The 16,906-nt window shown below is 34.9% G+C and overlaps 2 protein-coding genes across 2 annotated transcripts in view; both read right to left on the minus strand.

Moving 5' to 3' along the window:
* Positions 1-16,906, minus strand: part of LOC129951235 (succinate dehydrogenase assembly factor 3, mitochondrial) — a 451,002-nt gene that overhangs the window by 91,768 nt on the left and 342,328 nt on the right. The window lies entirely within an intron of this gene.
* The window catches only part of LOC129951231 (protein Wnt-2), a 35,687-nt gene continuing 23,141 nt past the window's right edge, over positions 4,361-16,906 (minus strand). The window contains exons 2-5 of the mRNA XM_056063302.1: positions 5,697-5,914; positions 5,295-5,602; positions 5,048-5,235; positions 4,361-4,982 (exon numbers count right to left, since the gene is read on the minus strand). Of these exons, the coding sequence (XP_055919277.1) occupies positions 4,679-4,982; positions 5,048-5,235; positions 5,295-5,602; positions 5,697-5,914 (1,018 nt within the window). The 3' untranslated portion in view covers positions 4,361-4,678. The remainder of the gene's footprint in view (positions 4,983-5,047; positions 5,236-5,294; positions 5,603-5,696; positions 5,915-16,906) is intronic.

A 16,906-nucleotide genomic window follows, 5' to 3' on the forward strand; every position in this document is an offset into this window, starting at 1 on the left:
TCCTTTCCTTTTCTTTTAATTTTACTTTTTTTTCATAAAAACTTAATATTTGTATTGTATACTAAATTTATGATAATAACAATAATTCTTTTCAGGTAATTAAAATATACGAATATACTTATTCCGAATCGAATCTCGAAGTATTGTTTTCTGTATCAATATTTTGGTAAATTACATTTTTTCCAATTTTTTCGTAACTCCATTTGGAATGATGAAATTACGGCAACGTTATTATTATTTCCTATAATTCAAAAAGCATTTGTAGGAATTAAATTCAACTTGTTTTTTGCTTCGTTTTGACCAAGTTTAATTGGCTAAAAATTCGTTCCGCCTCAGCGTTTGATATGGATAATTTTCTCCACTAGCATCTTTATAAGATGAACCTTTACATCAAAAAGGCACTGTTCCTCTATGTTGTTCCATCTTACAAAGTTAAGATTGTCCCATTGAGTAGAAATTTTGTAAGTTTAAATAGCCTCGACATTCATTGCATTTAAAACAGGCTGTAGGGGCACTTTCTGCTGCAACTCTTTTACAAGCTTTATAATAAAATAGTTACCGTTTTGTCTAAATACATCAAAATCTTCCATGCTTAATTGAAAATTTAATTCTAATTCATTTAGTTTGTCTTAGCATTCGAGTCTAGGGTAAGGCTTTGTTTTTAGCCTTAAGCAACTTATGTCTAAATCAGAACTAAAATCATGATCACAATTTTTTTGATAAGCATTAATACGAGGATTCCAAATCACGCAAAACTTTAAAAAAAAAAGCTTATTCACTTTAAAATATTTTGTTAACCCTTTCAAATTCTTCTAAAATTGGTTTGAAATAAAGATATAATTTATTTCCTATTATGTTATTGCAAAATATGTCTTAAGCTCAAGATATTGCTTGTGAATTCTTGAAACAGCAGATACTATTGTAAGCCATCTAGTTGGACATAATTGGGTGATTTTTAAAGGCTTGTGTCCTTCATTTATTACGTTAAATATGAAAACAAAGAACAGCAACAGTTTTCAGTTTGTGATCTTGACATTTTTTAATTGGCAATCAGCCCTGCCAACATTCTATTAGAAAATAGATTCTATATACAATGCTGCCAATTTAAATTAGCTTGTCAAAGAGATTACAAAATGGGTTTGTTCGTTGATTGCAGTTATAAATAAAAATAACCCGCTTACACTTGGTTAACGAAGAGGAAATAATTAAAGAAAGTGTTTCAATTTTTTGACTTGATTCCAGTCAAAAATAAATATTGACTGGATATGTATTTTATTTCCAGCTAACGAAGAAAAAATTTAGTCAAATTTGACTGGCAACAAGTAAAAATAGCAACAGTGCACTTAACACTCTTTTTGAATTGCAAGTATAAATTTTGCTTTTGCCTCATTAAAACGTCGAAAAGGTAACTTTTTTCGTTTGTTATTTTCCTTGATTTATCACATAATTCATTTCAAATTACTTTTTTTTGTATTTTTTAACTTTGTCTTCTTTTTCTAATTATTAAGTTAGGTATTTTCGGTGCTTGAGGTAAACTTCCTCTCCCAAGTCGTCTGAAGTCTGAAACAATTGATTTTAGCATTAAGCGAGAGATTATGAATTCTATTAAGGTTAAGATCAAATTTAAGAACACTTGTCTCATAATCGTTCGCGAACCTACGGAGCAGAACACTCAAAAGGGCCTTTAATCGATGAGAAATATAAAATTGCCAATTACGGTTATGAATGCGAAATGTTGTGCCCTTAATTGTCACCTGTCAGTTTAAAAATATATCAAAAGTCTTATAACAGTGTGCATTAACAAATATTGTTTGATAATATTGCCAGAGTTGTCATATTCAGCCACTGTCAGGAATCCGACTGTAGAAATTGACAGATGTCATTGTTTTGGAAACTAATTGCTGAGCATTTTTTCACTGTCATACACAAGAAAGAATCAAATTTGCGGACGCAAAATCAATTCATCAAACCATCTGACAGTAAAAATTTAAAACGTTTGAGAAAATTTGTCACTGAGTGGCTATTGTCAGATCATTGATTTAACGATATTCTAAAACATGGACCATCATCTCTTATTTCATGAACTTTGACATTTTTACCACATGATAACTCAGTGGTTCCTAAAATGTGTGAACCCTGAGGTTCCGCGGGAGAGTTTTCAGTTTCCACAAATTTATTGAAGTATAAAGAGTAAAATACAAACGATAAAATAAACAAAAATTAAAATTTAAATTAAAAACATTGCTCCTAGAAGTACCAGCAGTCATTGTATTTTGCATCGCTATGCACTTGTTATGAGAAGAATGCCAACTGATTTAAAAATAGTTCTCGATGAAGCTGTGAAAATAGTAAATTTTGTAAAGATTCGTCCACTCCAATCCAGATTGTGATTGCTCTCCATTTGGTTAGTCTCGAAAGATCCATGCTAGATTACTTTCCAGATACAAATACTGACATCGAGTAGATACAAAATCCAATTCTAATGAAAACCACCAAGCCTATGACACTGATTATACAGGAATATGAATATCTGATAGATCTGCAGAGCTCCTCTTCATCAAAATTTGTATTTGATTCAGTATCATTACACGAATTTTGGATTGTTGTTAAGAATGAATACCCTGAACTTGCCAAGAAAGCTAAATTAAATTTGCTACCTTTTGTTACAACGTACCGCTGTGAAGCAGGCTTTACGGCGTATACTTACACAAAAACTAAATACAGATCGAGACTGGACGCTTCCCCAGATATACGAATACAACTTTTGGACATAGAAGTTAATTTTAAAACAATTATAAATAAAACAATGAAACAGATTAATTCTTCACACTAAATAAAAAAATTGATTTTGAAATGTGTTGTTTTTCATTTTTTGCTATTGTCAGGAGTTGGGGTTCCGAAATATATTTGAACATTTTTTAGGGTTCCACAGCTTAAAAAGTTTGGGAACCGCTGTGATAACTGTCTGTTTTCATTTCATCCATTAACAGTTTGACAAGTTTCTACAATTATCAAAAAAAGAAACGCTAACATATATTTTCGAATTTTTGTAAAAAGTTTGAACAGTTTGGACAGTCAAATAATAAATAAATTAAGGGTTTAAACCAAAAAGATGGAAGTTCATCGTTTCACTTTGTTGTCTTATCAGTTAAATGCGTAAACCATCAAACACGCGATCCACAATAAATAGGACTACTTAGTTGAAGAAATGTTTAAAGCAGAAATTCGCTTATCAAAATATCATTGAAATAATTATGTAGTTTATATTTCTTATAATTTTCTCATTGACTACTGGTTTTTGCTTTTAAGCCCTAACTATATAAAAACTATTAAATAGATAAAAGAAATAAGAGCTTCAAGAACTTAAATAGGTCTATCGTACTCAAAAAACGACGATTTATAAGCAAGTCTTCACCACTATCGGGGGTTATATTCAATTTGAAATACCATTCTTTGTCTAGCATTTTAGTAACTATACTCATTTTAATCATATCAAATTATACTAACGTTTATTTAATTTTTATTTTATAAATATTTGAACTTGATTTTACGACTTTTTAATTGTATGGGTTTTTAATTCTATTTTCTAACAATCAAAAAATGCAAATGTTATTGTTTTTTAAACATTTGAAATTTTTTGAAATAAACTTCCTTTCGTTTGTTCAAATTAACTTAATTGTTATTATCTTTAATTTGCATTTACATACAAAGTTTTCTAGACAAATAAATTTGATTAACAAACAAAATCCCCACAAAGGTGGGGCCAACATTGAAAATGCAGGTTTTTTGTGGTTTTGTTGTCATTTTTTTAAAGTTTCAGGTCATAATTTAGATCAAAAGTTCGCATTAAGACTCAAAATGAGCTTATAAATTGCAGAAATTATAAAAAATGTGTCTTTTTTATTTATCTGCTACTGTTTTAATTTTTGTCTTTCTGGTTAAGTGTTAAATTGTTAATGAATTCTTTTAGTTTATTTATTTGAACAGAAAACTAAATAAATTTGGATACTATTTGTATGCATTATGTAAGACTTCATAAGAAGTAAGTTAAAACAAAAAGGATGTCAAACCTAATTTAGGTTCCTGAAAGCCTAAAATATAGTAAAACCTGGAGAAATGCCTTTAGGTTATGTGCCGAACCTGCATTAGTATTACTTTTTTGTGGAAATTAATTATAAGGCTTCTTTCATCCTTTCACTTAACATATTTTCCAACATAATTACCTCTTATTTCCTATAATTTTACACACTTAAAATTAGCTGACAAAATAAAATATGTTTTAAAGTGATGCCATTATCCGGGTTCTACTGTAAACCAAACAATACACAGGGTGACTGAAATAAAATACTACAACAAAAGATCATTTTTAAACAATTATTATTTAATAAGTACAAATTAATATTACAATTATTATTTATTTTATAATATTTTACATAATTTTCGTTTTGTTTTTCTTTTTTTTTAATTTAAATTAGTTTTTAAACTATAATACATTATGTTTGAAAATAGAAAATAAAAACACTAAAAACAATAATATAAATATTTTGCGTCCATCATACATATACATTATACATACTCGTAATCATCATGCTTAATAAATTTAATAAAAGCTTCATAAAACTATATTTTGTAAAATAAACAAAAAAAAACAAAAAATTAAAAAAAAATTACTAAAACTTTATTTACAAGTATACTCTTCGAACATTTCGTTACAAATGTCACACTGAACTTGACAGCACCACTGAAACTTGCACCGGCACTGAGAAGTTCGATTTATTTGGTGGGTATTATAGCCGCGCCCGCAGCATAATAGATCACAGCTTTGCGTCCCTGTGCTTGTCCGATTACAATTACGGCCCACGGTGCCCAGTGACCCCAAGTCAATATTGCGTTCGCAATAATTTGGTGACGTTTGAATATAAACCAGTTCCATGCGTTTTGGATACTGGTGTTTCTTTTGAGTGCTTCCTAATCTGTATTTTCTGAAAAATTTTATTTTCAAATTAGTTTTCCACATTTAAAAGAGTTTTATTTTAAAAAAACTTACTTGCTTAAAACTAAAGTCAGTCCGCGTTTGCCCTTAACGGCCTGAACCATTTTGGCTTTTTTGTAACGCTTCATAAGCGCATCCCCCACCACTCGAAATGTCGGAAGACTCTTCCAGCATGTCTTCATGGCGCACGATCCACTCACTCCGTGGCATTTACATTCGGTTTTTAGAAGATTTTTCACAATCTGAAGGAGACAGTCTTGAAGTCAATAAAAAGCTTAAGAATATCAAAAGCATGACTCACCTTTCTCCCCGCTCTATTATTGTGAAGATTCATCAAACTTCTAGCATCGTTTTCGATCTCCCGCGCGTCGAGAAACTTCCGTGTGAATTTTATTCCGAACTCAATATCCGCCGAACATCCACCCCATTTCCAGGGCTGTTCTGTGGCTATTCCCTGACTGCTGGCACTCCTTCTGCTATCACTCACACTTGGCCTCTGATTCATGTCACATCCGCAAAGCGAGATATTGCCCCGAGCACATGCCGCTGTTACAGCATGTGCTGCTCCAGCACTAGCTATCGCATAGGTAAATGCAGCTTCTGGAGATCCTGTCATTATGAAAACATTGTTTTTTTTTTGATCCAGCATTAGTAAGGAGTAAGGAAAAATTGGAAATTTGAATTTCCCCAAAAAATAGCTTACCTACAAACATAAGATGACCAAAGACGTCTTTTTGCCACACATCTGTACAGTTCCAACGATGACCTCTGAATTGGTGTTGACATTCTTGAGCACCTTGTTGATGGCCGGCTCCGAGGGCTATTAGGGCGTCGGGAGATTCACTGCACAATTGTCGTTGGACGGGCGTTAGGCCAGGTATTCGGGAGCAGATAATTGATGATGTAAAATTTGAGACTAAACTGAAATGAAAGGTAATGATGTTAATAAGTTGAAGAGAAAAACTTCTTATTTATGATAATTTTATAGGACAGACAGAGGTTATATAACAGATCCTAAAAATTTCAATTTTAAAACTCGTCAAATTTTCAAGCACCAGACTAAGTTCATAGGACTCCTCAAATTTCCGGGGGTCGAAGCTCTTTAAAACTTCTACTCTAACCATCGAACTTGTTAAGTTGTAGAAGATGAGTAAGGTAAATGATTCTCGAGAATCTTCTCCAGATGAGTCCTCAAACAAAAGGACGTTCTTATCCCTCTACCTTCCCAGAATCATCACCTCTTCCCACATTAACAATTCATACAAGCAAACGTTTATGTCACTAACTCCCATCCCACTTCCAGCGCTTCTCTCTCCGATGCTCCTTCTCACTCTGGGTAACCTAGCTGAGTTGCTGTTACAGAATCCTTATCGTTTCCTCACATATCAGAATGATGTTCTTAATATCATCTGATTCCTCGCCCTATCTCTTTCTCTCCAACCACCTCTTATCTTTATTGGGCTGGATCTAAGGTGTTAAACGATTTGTGCCGATGGTCAGCCTGGCTGGGAGCCAAATTCAAAAATAGCCCAGTCTCTAACGGAGTATCCGGATAACTGGCGACCTTAGAATTAACTATCCTTATCTGTTTATGGGAATCTTTGTACAAACGGAACTCTTTTCTTCGCCTCTCGTGGGGCCAAATATGAACAAAAACCAAAATGAAGAGAATGATGAGACCGGTATCTCTTCAAGACCAGGCGGCAATTTTGCGTCAAAGCCTGTTGCCGTATCTCCTACGGCCAACACAGAGAAGGGAATAGTGGCAATCCATGGAGCCTCCTCTGCTGTTGTTAGCAACGATAGCAGGAAGGCAGCAATACCTAATTCCAGTAGTGGCAGGGTTGTTAAAAATAGCCCCACCACTACTAAGGAGAGTACATCCAGAAATGGAAAGGGGAAACCTTTAAAAAACCTATATAGACAAAGGCGGCAAGCTGCAAAAATCCTAAAGGCCTCTGGTAAATTATTGGGGGCTGAAAGGACACCACAGCAAATCTATCGCGTCGAATGGGCTAACAGCGTTCTTGCTGCAACAGAAACCAATAAGGACTCTACGTCTAAACATGAAAGGTCTTTTGAGGGGGCCATACCGACACCGGCCTCTTGTGCGCAACACCAGCACTCCCCTTAATCCCATCAAAAAACAAGCCAGTTTCAGTGACGTCACGAAGGGCAAAGTCGTGGTTGCGGTCATTGACAGGAGCGATGATAATGGCACAATATCGGCTGATTGTTGGCAGTTGGTCAAGGTTAAGCTCTCAGGTGGCTTTTTAAGCATTTGAGGGAGCTTCCAGGACCACTTCCTCCATAAGCGATGCGGGTTGGCATCAGGGTCATGTCAAAGTAATGGTTTGTGGCGACCAGAGGTCTTGTGACTTATACAAGCTCGCTGTCAGCCGGTTAGGTAAAGTTTGGCCAGGTACAAAGCTCGAGGTTGTCGCTAAGGAAGACATTCTTAGCAGACGGAGAGCCCGCATTTGGATTCGAATCGAACCTGCTGGTAAAGAACATTCTCGAGATGATCAAAGTTTGTAACCCATCCCTTCCGACGCATAACTAGAAGATAGCCAAGCTAGAGGAAGTAAAGGATCTTTATGAGACATTGTGGTACTCAATAAAGAATCCTTCGCTCCTCTAGCCTTGACCAATGGGTCTACAAAGTATGGCTTCGAATCCATTAAAATTCGAATTTATAAAAAGATGAGGTTAACGCGGATAGCGGGCCTCCTACAACAACAGAAGGTGAACTCGCGGTTGGTGGGCCTCGGACGTCGCGACGCGTCGTCTTCTCTCCTAACAGATGGTGACGATGCATCCGTGCCCTCTCAAATCACGACTCCACCCTCTAAAAAAGTCGTAGACAGTCCATCCTTGATGGAGAATGAGGACGACCTAAACATGATCCATCTGAGCTAGGACGAACTCTTGGTTTCATCCTCAGAATCAGAGGATGAAAACAAAACCGTGGTGGAGGTTGATCTGACATCTATCATTTCAGTGACAAAGCTACCACCGTATCCATCATCAAAAAGCTTCTAGACTTAGGAAAATTAAGTATAGTTCAGCTTAACGCGGCCAACAAATCTTAAGACACTAGAATCTTCAAGGGATAGTTAAGAATTTTAAATATCGCATAACAATTAAGACCTGTCAAGACCATACAGACAATTCTTCAGTTTTCAGCACAGACATTTTTAAGTTTGACATTCTGGTTTAATGGCGGTTTTATATTTAAAACCGTTGAGAGATCTTAATATCATAGTCATGATATTAAGACAGTTTAAATCTTCTCTATAAAACGAACCGAAAAAGAACTTTCAGAAGGCTAAAGACAGTAAAGGCTGCTCAATATTTAAAGCCATTTTGAAATTTTTAGAACTGTTTAAGGCAGCTAAAATACCTTGACAAAAATTTCAGAATAGTTAAGGTAGGTCATATAAATACATCCTTAAATAATCACAAGAAGAACTAATTTGGATGGTGAGGATCATTCAGCTTTTAGGGCAATTCTGTAATTCCCGGGGTGCCTTAACGAAAAATATAAAGTCATTTCCTGAATATTTCAGCGTTGATCTTGATTCTTATGGAAGAATTAAGAGAGAATAATGCATGTATTAGGATGAGTTAATAAAAACCTTTGATTGTCAGCCGAGAATTAGAAAATGACTTGATTTTTAAGAACAACTTTTCACTCTTCAGGGTGGATCTTGAAATTTCAGATTCAGAGACTGACGTAATTTTGTTTTTAGGTGGTTTTTAGTAATAAATAGACATTTCGGGACTACTAACATAGATTAAGATCTCCGCTCTTTCAGGGCCGTAGAAAAAATTAAGACCAAAAATACATCACAAGGTCGTAAATATATTTTGGCACGATTTTAGAAAGTTTAAGACCGTTCTGACAACTTACCGTCAAAACTGTTAAATAAGTAAATTGGGTGGCCTAACAGTCCGTTGAGAACTAGGGCCTAGTGACTTACAACTCTTAACCATTCCTCTGTGCGAGTGCTTTTGTCAGGAATGGAGAGGACCTAATGTTTTAATTCGAATCCGAACCGCTAATTTGAGAAAGAACTCTTTATGACAAGAATTACTCTTGGAGAATTAATCGATTCCTCGCAAGAGACAGTACCCGTGAAAAAATACTTTAGATGGTATAGGCAGGGATCAAACCCAAGACCTATGGTATGACAGTCCAACGCACTTACCACCTACTGTCGAAAACTGTTACGAAAGTTGAATATATTTTTTTATATGATGGCTGCCAGGTCAAGACACATTATTTCCATAAATACCATCCAGAGATCTCAAGACCTTCGGCAGTTTTTGTGAAAGTGTGAATATGAAAAAATATCCACTATATTTTTAATTATCACACCTTTTAAGTATGCTGTCTGTCGTCACCAGCTAAATTTTAGTTGAAACTTTGACATCTTTACGTATAAAAAATATGGCACATTATTATGCAAGCAGAAAACATCAGCTCCCAATTGAAACATATTACAACAAAAAAAGGTAAGTTACTCTTTGAAGCTTTTCCACTTCCCGCCATCTTTTAACCATTTGAAAAAAAGTCTATCAACAGCTACTTGTGCATCGTAAATAAAATTCTTTTTTAATTTTTCTGCCATAATACTGTCAATAAAAACTGTCGACGTAAATTAGACATTAAAAAGTATAAAATTACAGTAATTAAGCTTTGAGCTAGAGGTTCGTTTGTTTCTGCTTAGGGTTTGGTTCGCTTCAGTTGATGGGTCCGTTCGGTTGGTTGCCGGCCAATAAAACGGTTCCACCTCCACCTCTCATTTTCATAAAATAATTGAATTGAAATAAAAATCTGTTTCACAGCCCACAAGATCCCCGATAGCTGAGAGACCTCTAATAAGTCTGTCGTAACGTATATTTGTGTGTTCGAAATGTTTTGAAATTTTGCGTTATTCAAACAAATAGTAGTCCCATCAATAAAATGACTACAATAAACAACTTGTCAACTTCAGCTTCAACGCCACACCGCGTGTGTCGTCGTCGTCGCATCATGTGGCGTGGCCTCTGCGAAGCGAGTCTGTCGTCATCATCATCGTGCGATTGTCATCTGTTTTTGCTGCAGCACCTTTCTGTCTTATTGAGAGTGTCATCGATCACAGGTGATGCATGCGGAACCACACCTAACAAAAGGAGTTTGTTTTGTCGTTTTGTTGATGTTGATGTTTTTGTTAGTAAATATATATTCCAGCATCGCATAGCGTAACGGTCATGCCCTGAAACGTTTTTGCGGGTTTTTCGGTTTGATGCGTATAAGGCATTCAATTCATTGACGGAGATAGGAGAAAGAATGACTTGACCAAAACCAGAACCAGTACCAGCACCAGACCATTGAAGATCCGACCATGACTATTGTGAAGAGTTTCCGGTGAAGCTATTCGTGAATGAATACTTTTTGGGTTCTGACACTTTCAATGTGCTCCTGAATGGCTATTTGTTTGTTTTTAGTGAAGTTTTATTGTGCTTTTTAATGCTCGATCACTTGAGTAGACAAAAGTTTTGTTTCAAGAGCCGGTTGAGTTCACCGCTCATGCGTTTCGAGGTCAGAGTTGCCACAGTAATGTTTAATGACTTTATCATAATACATTTCTGCTTATTTAAATAAAAACTACAGAGGAATATGCTAAATTAAATTAAACTCACTTTAAAAAGTTAATTAAAGCTGTGAGAATAAGTTCAGTCTACCGTTGATCTAAATTGCATTTTGAAGAAACTGCAGTTGAGTTTTTTAATTGCTTTTCTGCTTAATCTGGTTTATGGCATGGTGGTGTCTTCAGACCTAATTCCTTTAGAGAACAGAAAAATGGCATTGTTAACGTCAATGATAACATTCATCTATGGAGTTTAACAGAAGTTTATGATGAGTGACAGTTTAAATGTCAAACTGTGTTGACATTTTTGTTCAGTTAAATATCAATGACATTTGGTTCCATCAAGACTGCGCAACTAATGCCGAAGTGATCATAATAACTGGCTCCTCCTCGTTCGTTCAACATAGTGCCTCTTAATAACTTTTTATGAAACTAGGTTCAAATATTGCCTTATCGCGACAAATCAACAAGTCTTGAAGTATAAGAAGCCAATGCTCAAGTAACAATTGACGCCATATGGAAAATTAGTGAAATATTGGACTGATCGAATTGAACAAGTAGATCACAGGAGATATTACTACCCTTATTATGCAGAATTAGAGTGTGAGCACTACGAAGAGGAGAGAGGGTTTAAAAGGAGATTAAGATGCAAATTTGTTTTGAATTCCTGAATATTGCAATGACTAGGAAAGACAGAGTGTGGCAAGGCATTCCACATTCGCGAAGTACGGCTAAAGAACGAATCTCTGTTTTTGACAGTACGGCCGAAATTGAGCTCGAGGGTATACTGATGAACATTCCTAGAAACGCGAGTATTACGGTTGAACTGTTTAAGGGGAGGAATGCAATTGGCTATTTCACTAGAACATTAACCGTTAAAATAACGGGAAAAAATTGTGAGATAAGAAACATTACGACGATGGCCAAGCGAAGTAAATGAACTTATGATGATATTATCACATATCAATTTAAATACTCTACGTTCAATACTATCAAAGAGGCTTAAGTAAGTTGCAGGAGCACCAGCACAGAGATGGGAGTTATACTCAAGCTTTGGACGTATGTAAGTCTTGTGGATAACAGCGAGATCAGAAGGGGTGAAACATTTCTTGCATCGCCTAAGGATTTCAGACTTTAATTCATCCAATACTACATGTATTGAAAGATCCGAAAGATAATTACTAAACTAACGAAGTAGGGATTCATGCAAACCGAAAGGACGAATTTTCGATAAGAGAGCCTGATGCCAAAGTGTATCAAATGCTTTTGAAATATCAAGTGCAATAATCTTACTTTCTATATGTAAAGATTTGCTACACTGTTCGTCAAGATGAACCATGAGATCACCAGTGGACTTTTTTCTCGAAAGCTGTTCTTTTGGGACATTGAAGTATTTTTTGCCGTTGATTTTTGGTCATGTAAAAATTTAGTCCGTCAAATATGGGCGTTGAAGGCCTTCCTGGCTTGTTTGAGCTTTTTCCGGCTTTCCTCAATACGGTTGGCTGTATAGCAACGAAAACCTACCTCTTTCTCCCAAAAAATTCCTTACAGCTCGCATCAAACGAACCGTGTTCCTTGGGTCTGATACTTTTAACTCTGTGCGGTATAGAAGTTCTCATTCCCAGAACTAAACTTGTGATCATATCAGCGCTGGCGTCAACATCACTATCGAAGAAGTGACCAGTTAAAGATCCTGAAATAATTATTGAAACCGTCCCAGTTGGCTTTCTCGTATTGCCACAAGTTCTCTTAGGAGCTCTTTCTTTAACAGTTTTGACACGAGAAATTTGCTGATATAACATAACGGTCAGATGTGCCAAGAGGAGATAGAGCGATAACAGTGTAGAGTGTTTTCTGCTCGACCTTTAACGTCCGATATTCGAGTATGCTCGTTGAGTCAGGTGGTTCAACTTAGCGAAGATTTCTGCACACACTCCATCGGGTGTTGTCTAGCCTGAAAGTCATGAAGAATTGTGTACACTGAAATCGCCCGTAACAACGATTTTAGTGCGAGGATAAGACGAAACAATTCTTTGGATGGAATCAGACAAAGCATCAAATTCCCGAAAATTTGATACTCTGCCTAAATTTGGGCTTCGATAAAGGAAGCAGTAGTGAATGATTTGCTTATTTACAGAGAATTTAAACCACATATAATTAAAAAAGGAATTGGTGCAAGTACCATATTGTGGTAAGAGCTGATAAGCAACATCATTCATAATATATATGGCGAGGCCATGATGGGAAAAGAATAGAGACATTTGCAATGAATCATATTAAAAAGTAAAATGCTATAAAAGTTTATTAAAGGTATTAATAACGAAAAATTAATTTTAACAATATTTCTCTCTTGCATTATTATTTAAAGTTCTCAAGCTCTTAAAAAACATCCATTAGTAGTATTGAAGATTTTGGTTAACTAAATTTAAATCGAATTTTCTTATCAATGAAATTCGGAAAAGCTTGTATTTTTGCACAGATCCTATAAAGAACGTTTTTGAATTATTGAAATGATAGTTAAAGTTGCTTGGAAACCATTTCTTCAGATCATCACAAATTCAGTGAAGTGTTTTCGATATTATTGAATTTCTAGTTTTCAAAAGAAGGAAAATATTCCAATGGACATTTTACTCACGATATTTCTAGTGGTTCTATAAATATATGTGGTTAAGTAATTTTTACGTCATTTTAACCACACTGTATTTCAGATACCTCATTGATAATTTTTTTTGCGACTTTTTCCTGGACTTACTTTTTCAAGTATTTCAAGATTCCAAAAATTCCACTAAAATGACTTAATTCTCTTATTTCAAATTTAAAGCCACCATTTATAAATTAATTAAATAGGTGATCTTAAAATGCTCCATAGAAAAACAAGAAATATGCCATTCTATAATTGTCAAAGTTAAGCAAGATGGATAGAAATTAATCTTCGACTTAATGTTAAACAACTCACAGCTTTAGGCAGTCACTTTTTTTCAAAAAGAAAAAAAAATACCTCATAACTTTCAGTCTTATCGATATCATAATAATAAAAAGTGATTTTCCTCTTTCGAATGTAAATTTCTTATGCCATGAAAATTCTTCGGAAGTCGTAAAAATACTTTGAATATCTTAAAGCATCGACGACGACAGAAGTCTAATTTCTCGTAACCAAACAATCGTAACCCGCATAAATTAATTTTAAGATTGAACTTTTAATAGCTTAGCTATATTGATAAAATAATAATGAGACATCGAATCGACCGAGACTATGTCATCAATAAATATCTATATCTTTAATTAAGAACTGGTCATCTAATAGGCCCATGAATTACTTAAAAATGGGTAAACATGTTTTTTTTTTTAAAGATTGTTGATGATTGTTCTTATGGAAAAAGGGAAATGTATTTATTTAGATTTGGGTTATAAAATGTATAACAACGTCAGTGACACGTTGATTTTCATTCAATTCAATAAGCTCTGATAATGATCTTGATTATGACAGAAACAAAAAGTGGCGGATTGGTTTCTGTAGGGGCCTGAATCTATTTTTATCAAACTAAATGCGAGCTAAAAACTTAAAAGATAAAGAATTTTCCAATACGAGGTTTCATTGTGACATTTAAAGAAAACAAGTAATTTGTAAGAGAAATTGATTCAAGTTTATTTTATTACAAGAAAAATAAAATGCAATTTACAATTAAATACAATATCGTTGTATAACAAGTTGCACGATCTTGTTCCAACCAAATGTCGTCAATATTTAGCTTAATCATTTTTAGAAAAAATAAATAAGTCAACGACCACCAATCACACTAACGTCTAAGCTGCACTAAACTTTTAATATAATGCTCCGTTTTAAGCTATTTTGTTATTATTATTGAGGAGGACATTTAACCCTTATTTTCCTAGTGGTTTCGCTTTGGAAATGCAAATTAAATACTATTTTAGTAAGTTCCTAAGAATTTGATGACGATTAGATTAGATTAGATTTTTAATTTATTTAAACATACATTTTTAACAATCATTTGGTTAATACAATCAGAGTGATGCATGGCAACTAAAAGTACAGCTTTATATAAATTAAAAAACGAAGTGTAGTTTAAGATTAAAACGCTTCATTTAAAATTTGATGTCTATATTTAAGTGCTGTCTTGCAATATGCATATAACTTTATGACATCCATTTCCTGTAGAAGGCTTGTGATATCAATATTTGAAAGAAATTCACTGCTTAGGATAAGTGTTCTTATTTCTCTCAACACCGCACATCGTCCAACAAAATAAAATACATCCTCGCTCTCCTTCAAGTTGCACAGGTTGCATTAAATCGGTAAGTCCTCACGATGAGGAATATAGTTTAGACTAAGAAGTTCTCCTCTTAGCCGGAACAAGCACGAAATTTGTTCGATGATTTATTTGCCATGGAAGTAGTTTCTTTACCGGAGATCGTAGTCTTGTCTACTGTAAATCATGCGGTGCAATGAGCTTTTGGTTTGCTCCGTGTATTGTGTTTTTAGGCTTCATGCAGACGTTGTATTAGGTAATATAAAGTTGGCTTCCAAGAATCAAGAATCAGTTTAGATCAACATCCAGCAGCTCGGGTAGTTCTATCCAGTCTTTAAACCATCCATTTCGTGATTGTATTGTTTGCAGAACTACTTTCTTTGGGAGACGATAACTTGGTTCCGGTATGATCATGTAGTTTGGGGTACTCGGTGGAAAATCCGTTTTATGTAAAATCTGAGCAGTTTTTAAACTTGTTTATATTTCCGACCACCCAAGCTTGTGCCGCATAAAACATAACTGATTCCGATACAGCTTCGAAGACCCTGAATCTACTGGTGTGTGTAATTTCCTTATTATAAAAGCATTGCTAACATGCTACGTTTAAAGCTGTTTTGCTTTAACAAGTGAGATGTTTTTCCATGCTCAAATTCCTAGCAAAGCAGACTCCTAGATATTTGTATTCTTTCACCAACTCTACTCTTTCACCATTATAGTGTATACTTGCACCCGATCTTCCGCCGCCATTCTTTAGAATCATCACTTTGGATTTATTTAAATTTACCACTAGGTTCTACCTTTTACAATATTCAGCAAGCTTATTTATCATTAGCTGAAGGGACTGCGGAGTATACGCGAGCAGAACAATTTCCTTCTGCCAAAAGAAGAGCTTCAATGTTAACGTCTGCGTACTCAATTCCTGCTGGTAATGCTTAGACTATATCCTCAATGAAGAGTGCAAACAAACTTGGACTGAGTGCACAGCCCTGTTTAACTCCTGATATAGTTTTTCATAAGCATTGGCCGTTTCACATTGCTGCTTTGGTAGCCTTGTATAAATTTTGCAATACTATTCCGAACTTAAATCTTGAAGGGCTTGTAAAACAGGGCATGCGATCCACGGTGTGGAAAGCAGCTTTGAAATCAACGAAAAATGCAAATAATTTCTTATTTCTCGATAGAAACGAGTCAGCAATCGAGCGGAGTACACAAATGTGATCGACGGTATCCCGATCTGAAGCCAGCTTGGAACTCACTAAGCAGATTATTAGAATGTATCCAATCACTTAAACGACGGAGCAGAATCGGTGTAAATATCTTATATGACGAGTTCAAAAACGAGATTCTTCTGTAGTTTACCGGAACTTCAGTGGATTGGTAAAATCAATTCATCGCTGAACTCATTTGGGATGATTCTTTCTTCAAAGATCTGGTTGAATACTGCTGTTAGAGATACAACAAGAGTACCTGTATCATATCTATAGAATTGAAAATGCGGGTATACCATCTGAGTCCGCAGCCTTTCGATCTTTTTGGTTGTTTATCGATATAAACACTTCTTCCTTTGAAATTGGTGCATCTAAAATATTATTTTTGAAGCCAAAAACTTTTTGATTCAAAACCTGGGTTTAACAATTGCTCAAAATATGTTTGCAGGCTATTTGAACTAAGATCCGGACTAATAGTAAATTTTGTTTCATTAAGTTTTCGGACCAGGTTCCAAAACTCAGACGACTTGTTACACTTTGCAAGCTGATGTGCTTGGGCTTCCGAATAGTCTTTTTTCTATTTTCGGTAGAGAAGTTTATAATTCTGATTATACTTCCGATATGCTTTCAGCCTTGATTGCATTCCTTGTCAAACCAAGGTTCTTCTATAACCAGTTTTTCTTTGACTGTTATTCGGTATATGGTATGCTCCTTTAATGCTTTTTTCAATTTTGGTCGGGATTGCGTCGTATTGTTCCATCATAAGAAGTGCATCTAAACGTGTTCTATAATTGGATTCAG

This window comes from Eupeodes corollae, chromosome 3 (genome assembly GCF_945859685.1).
Source record: "Eupeodes corollae chromosome 3, idEupCoro1.1, whole genome shotgun sequence".
Taxonomy (NCBI): Eukaryota; Metazoa; Arthropoda; class Insecta; order Diptera; family Syrphidae; genus Eupeodes; species Eupeodes corollae.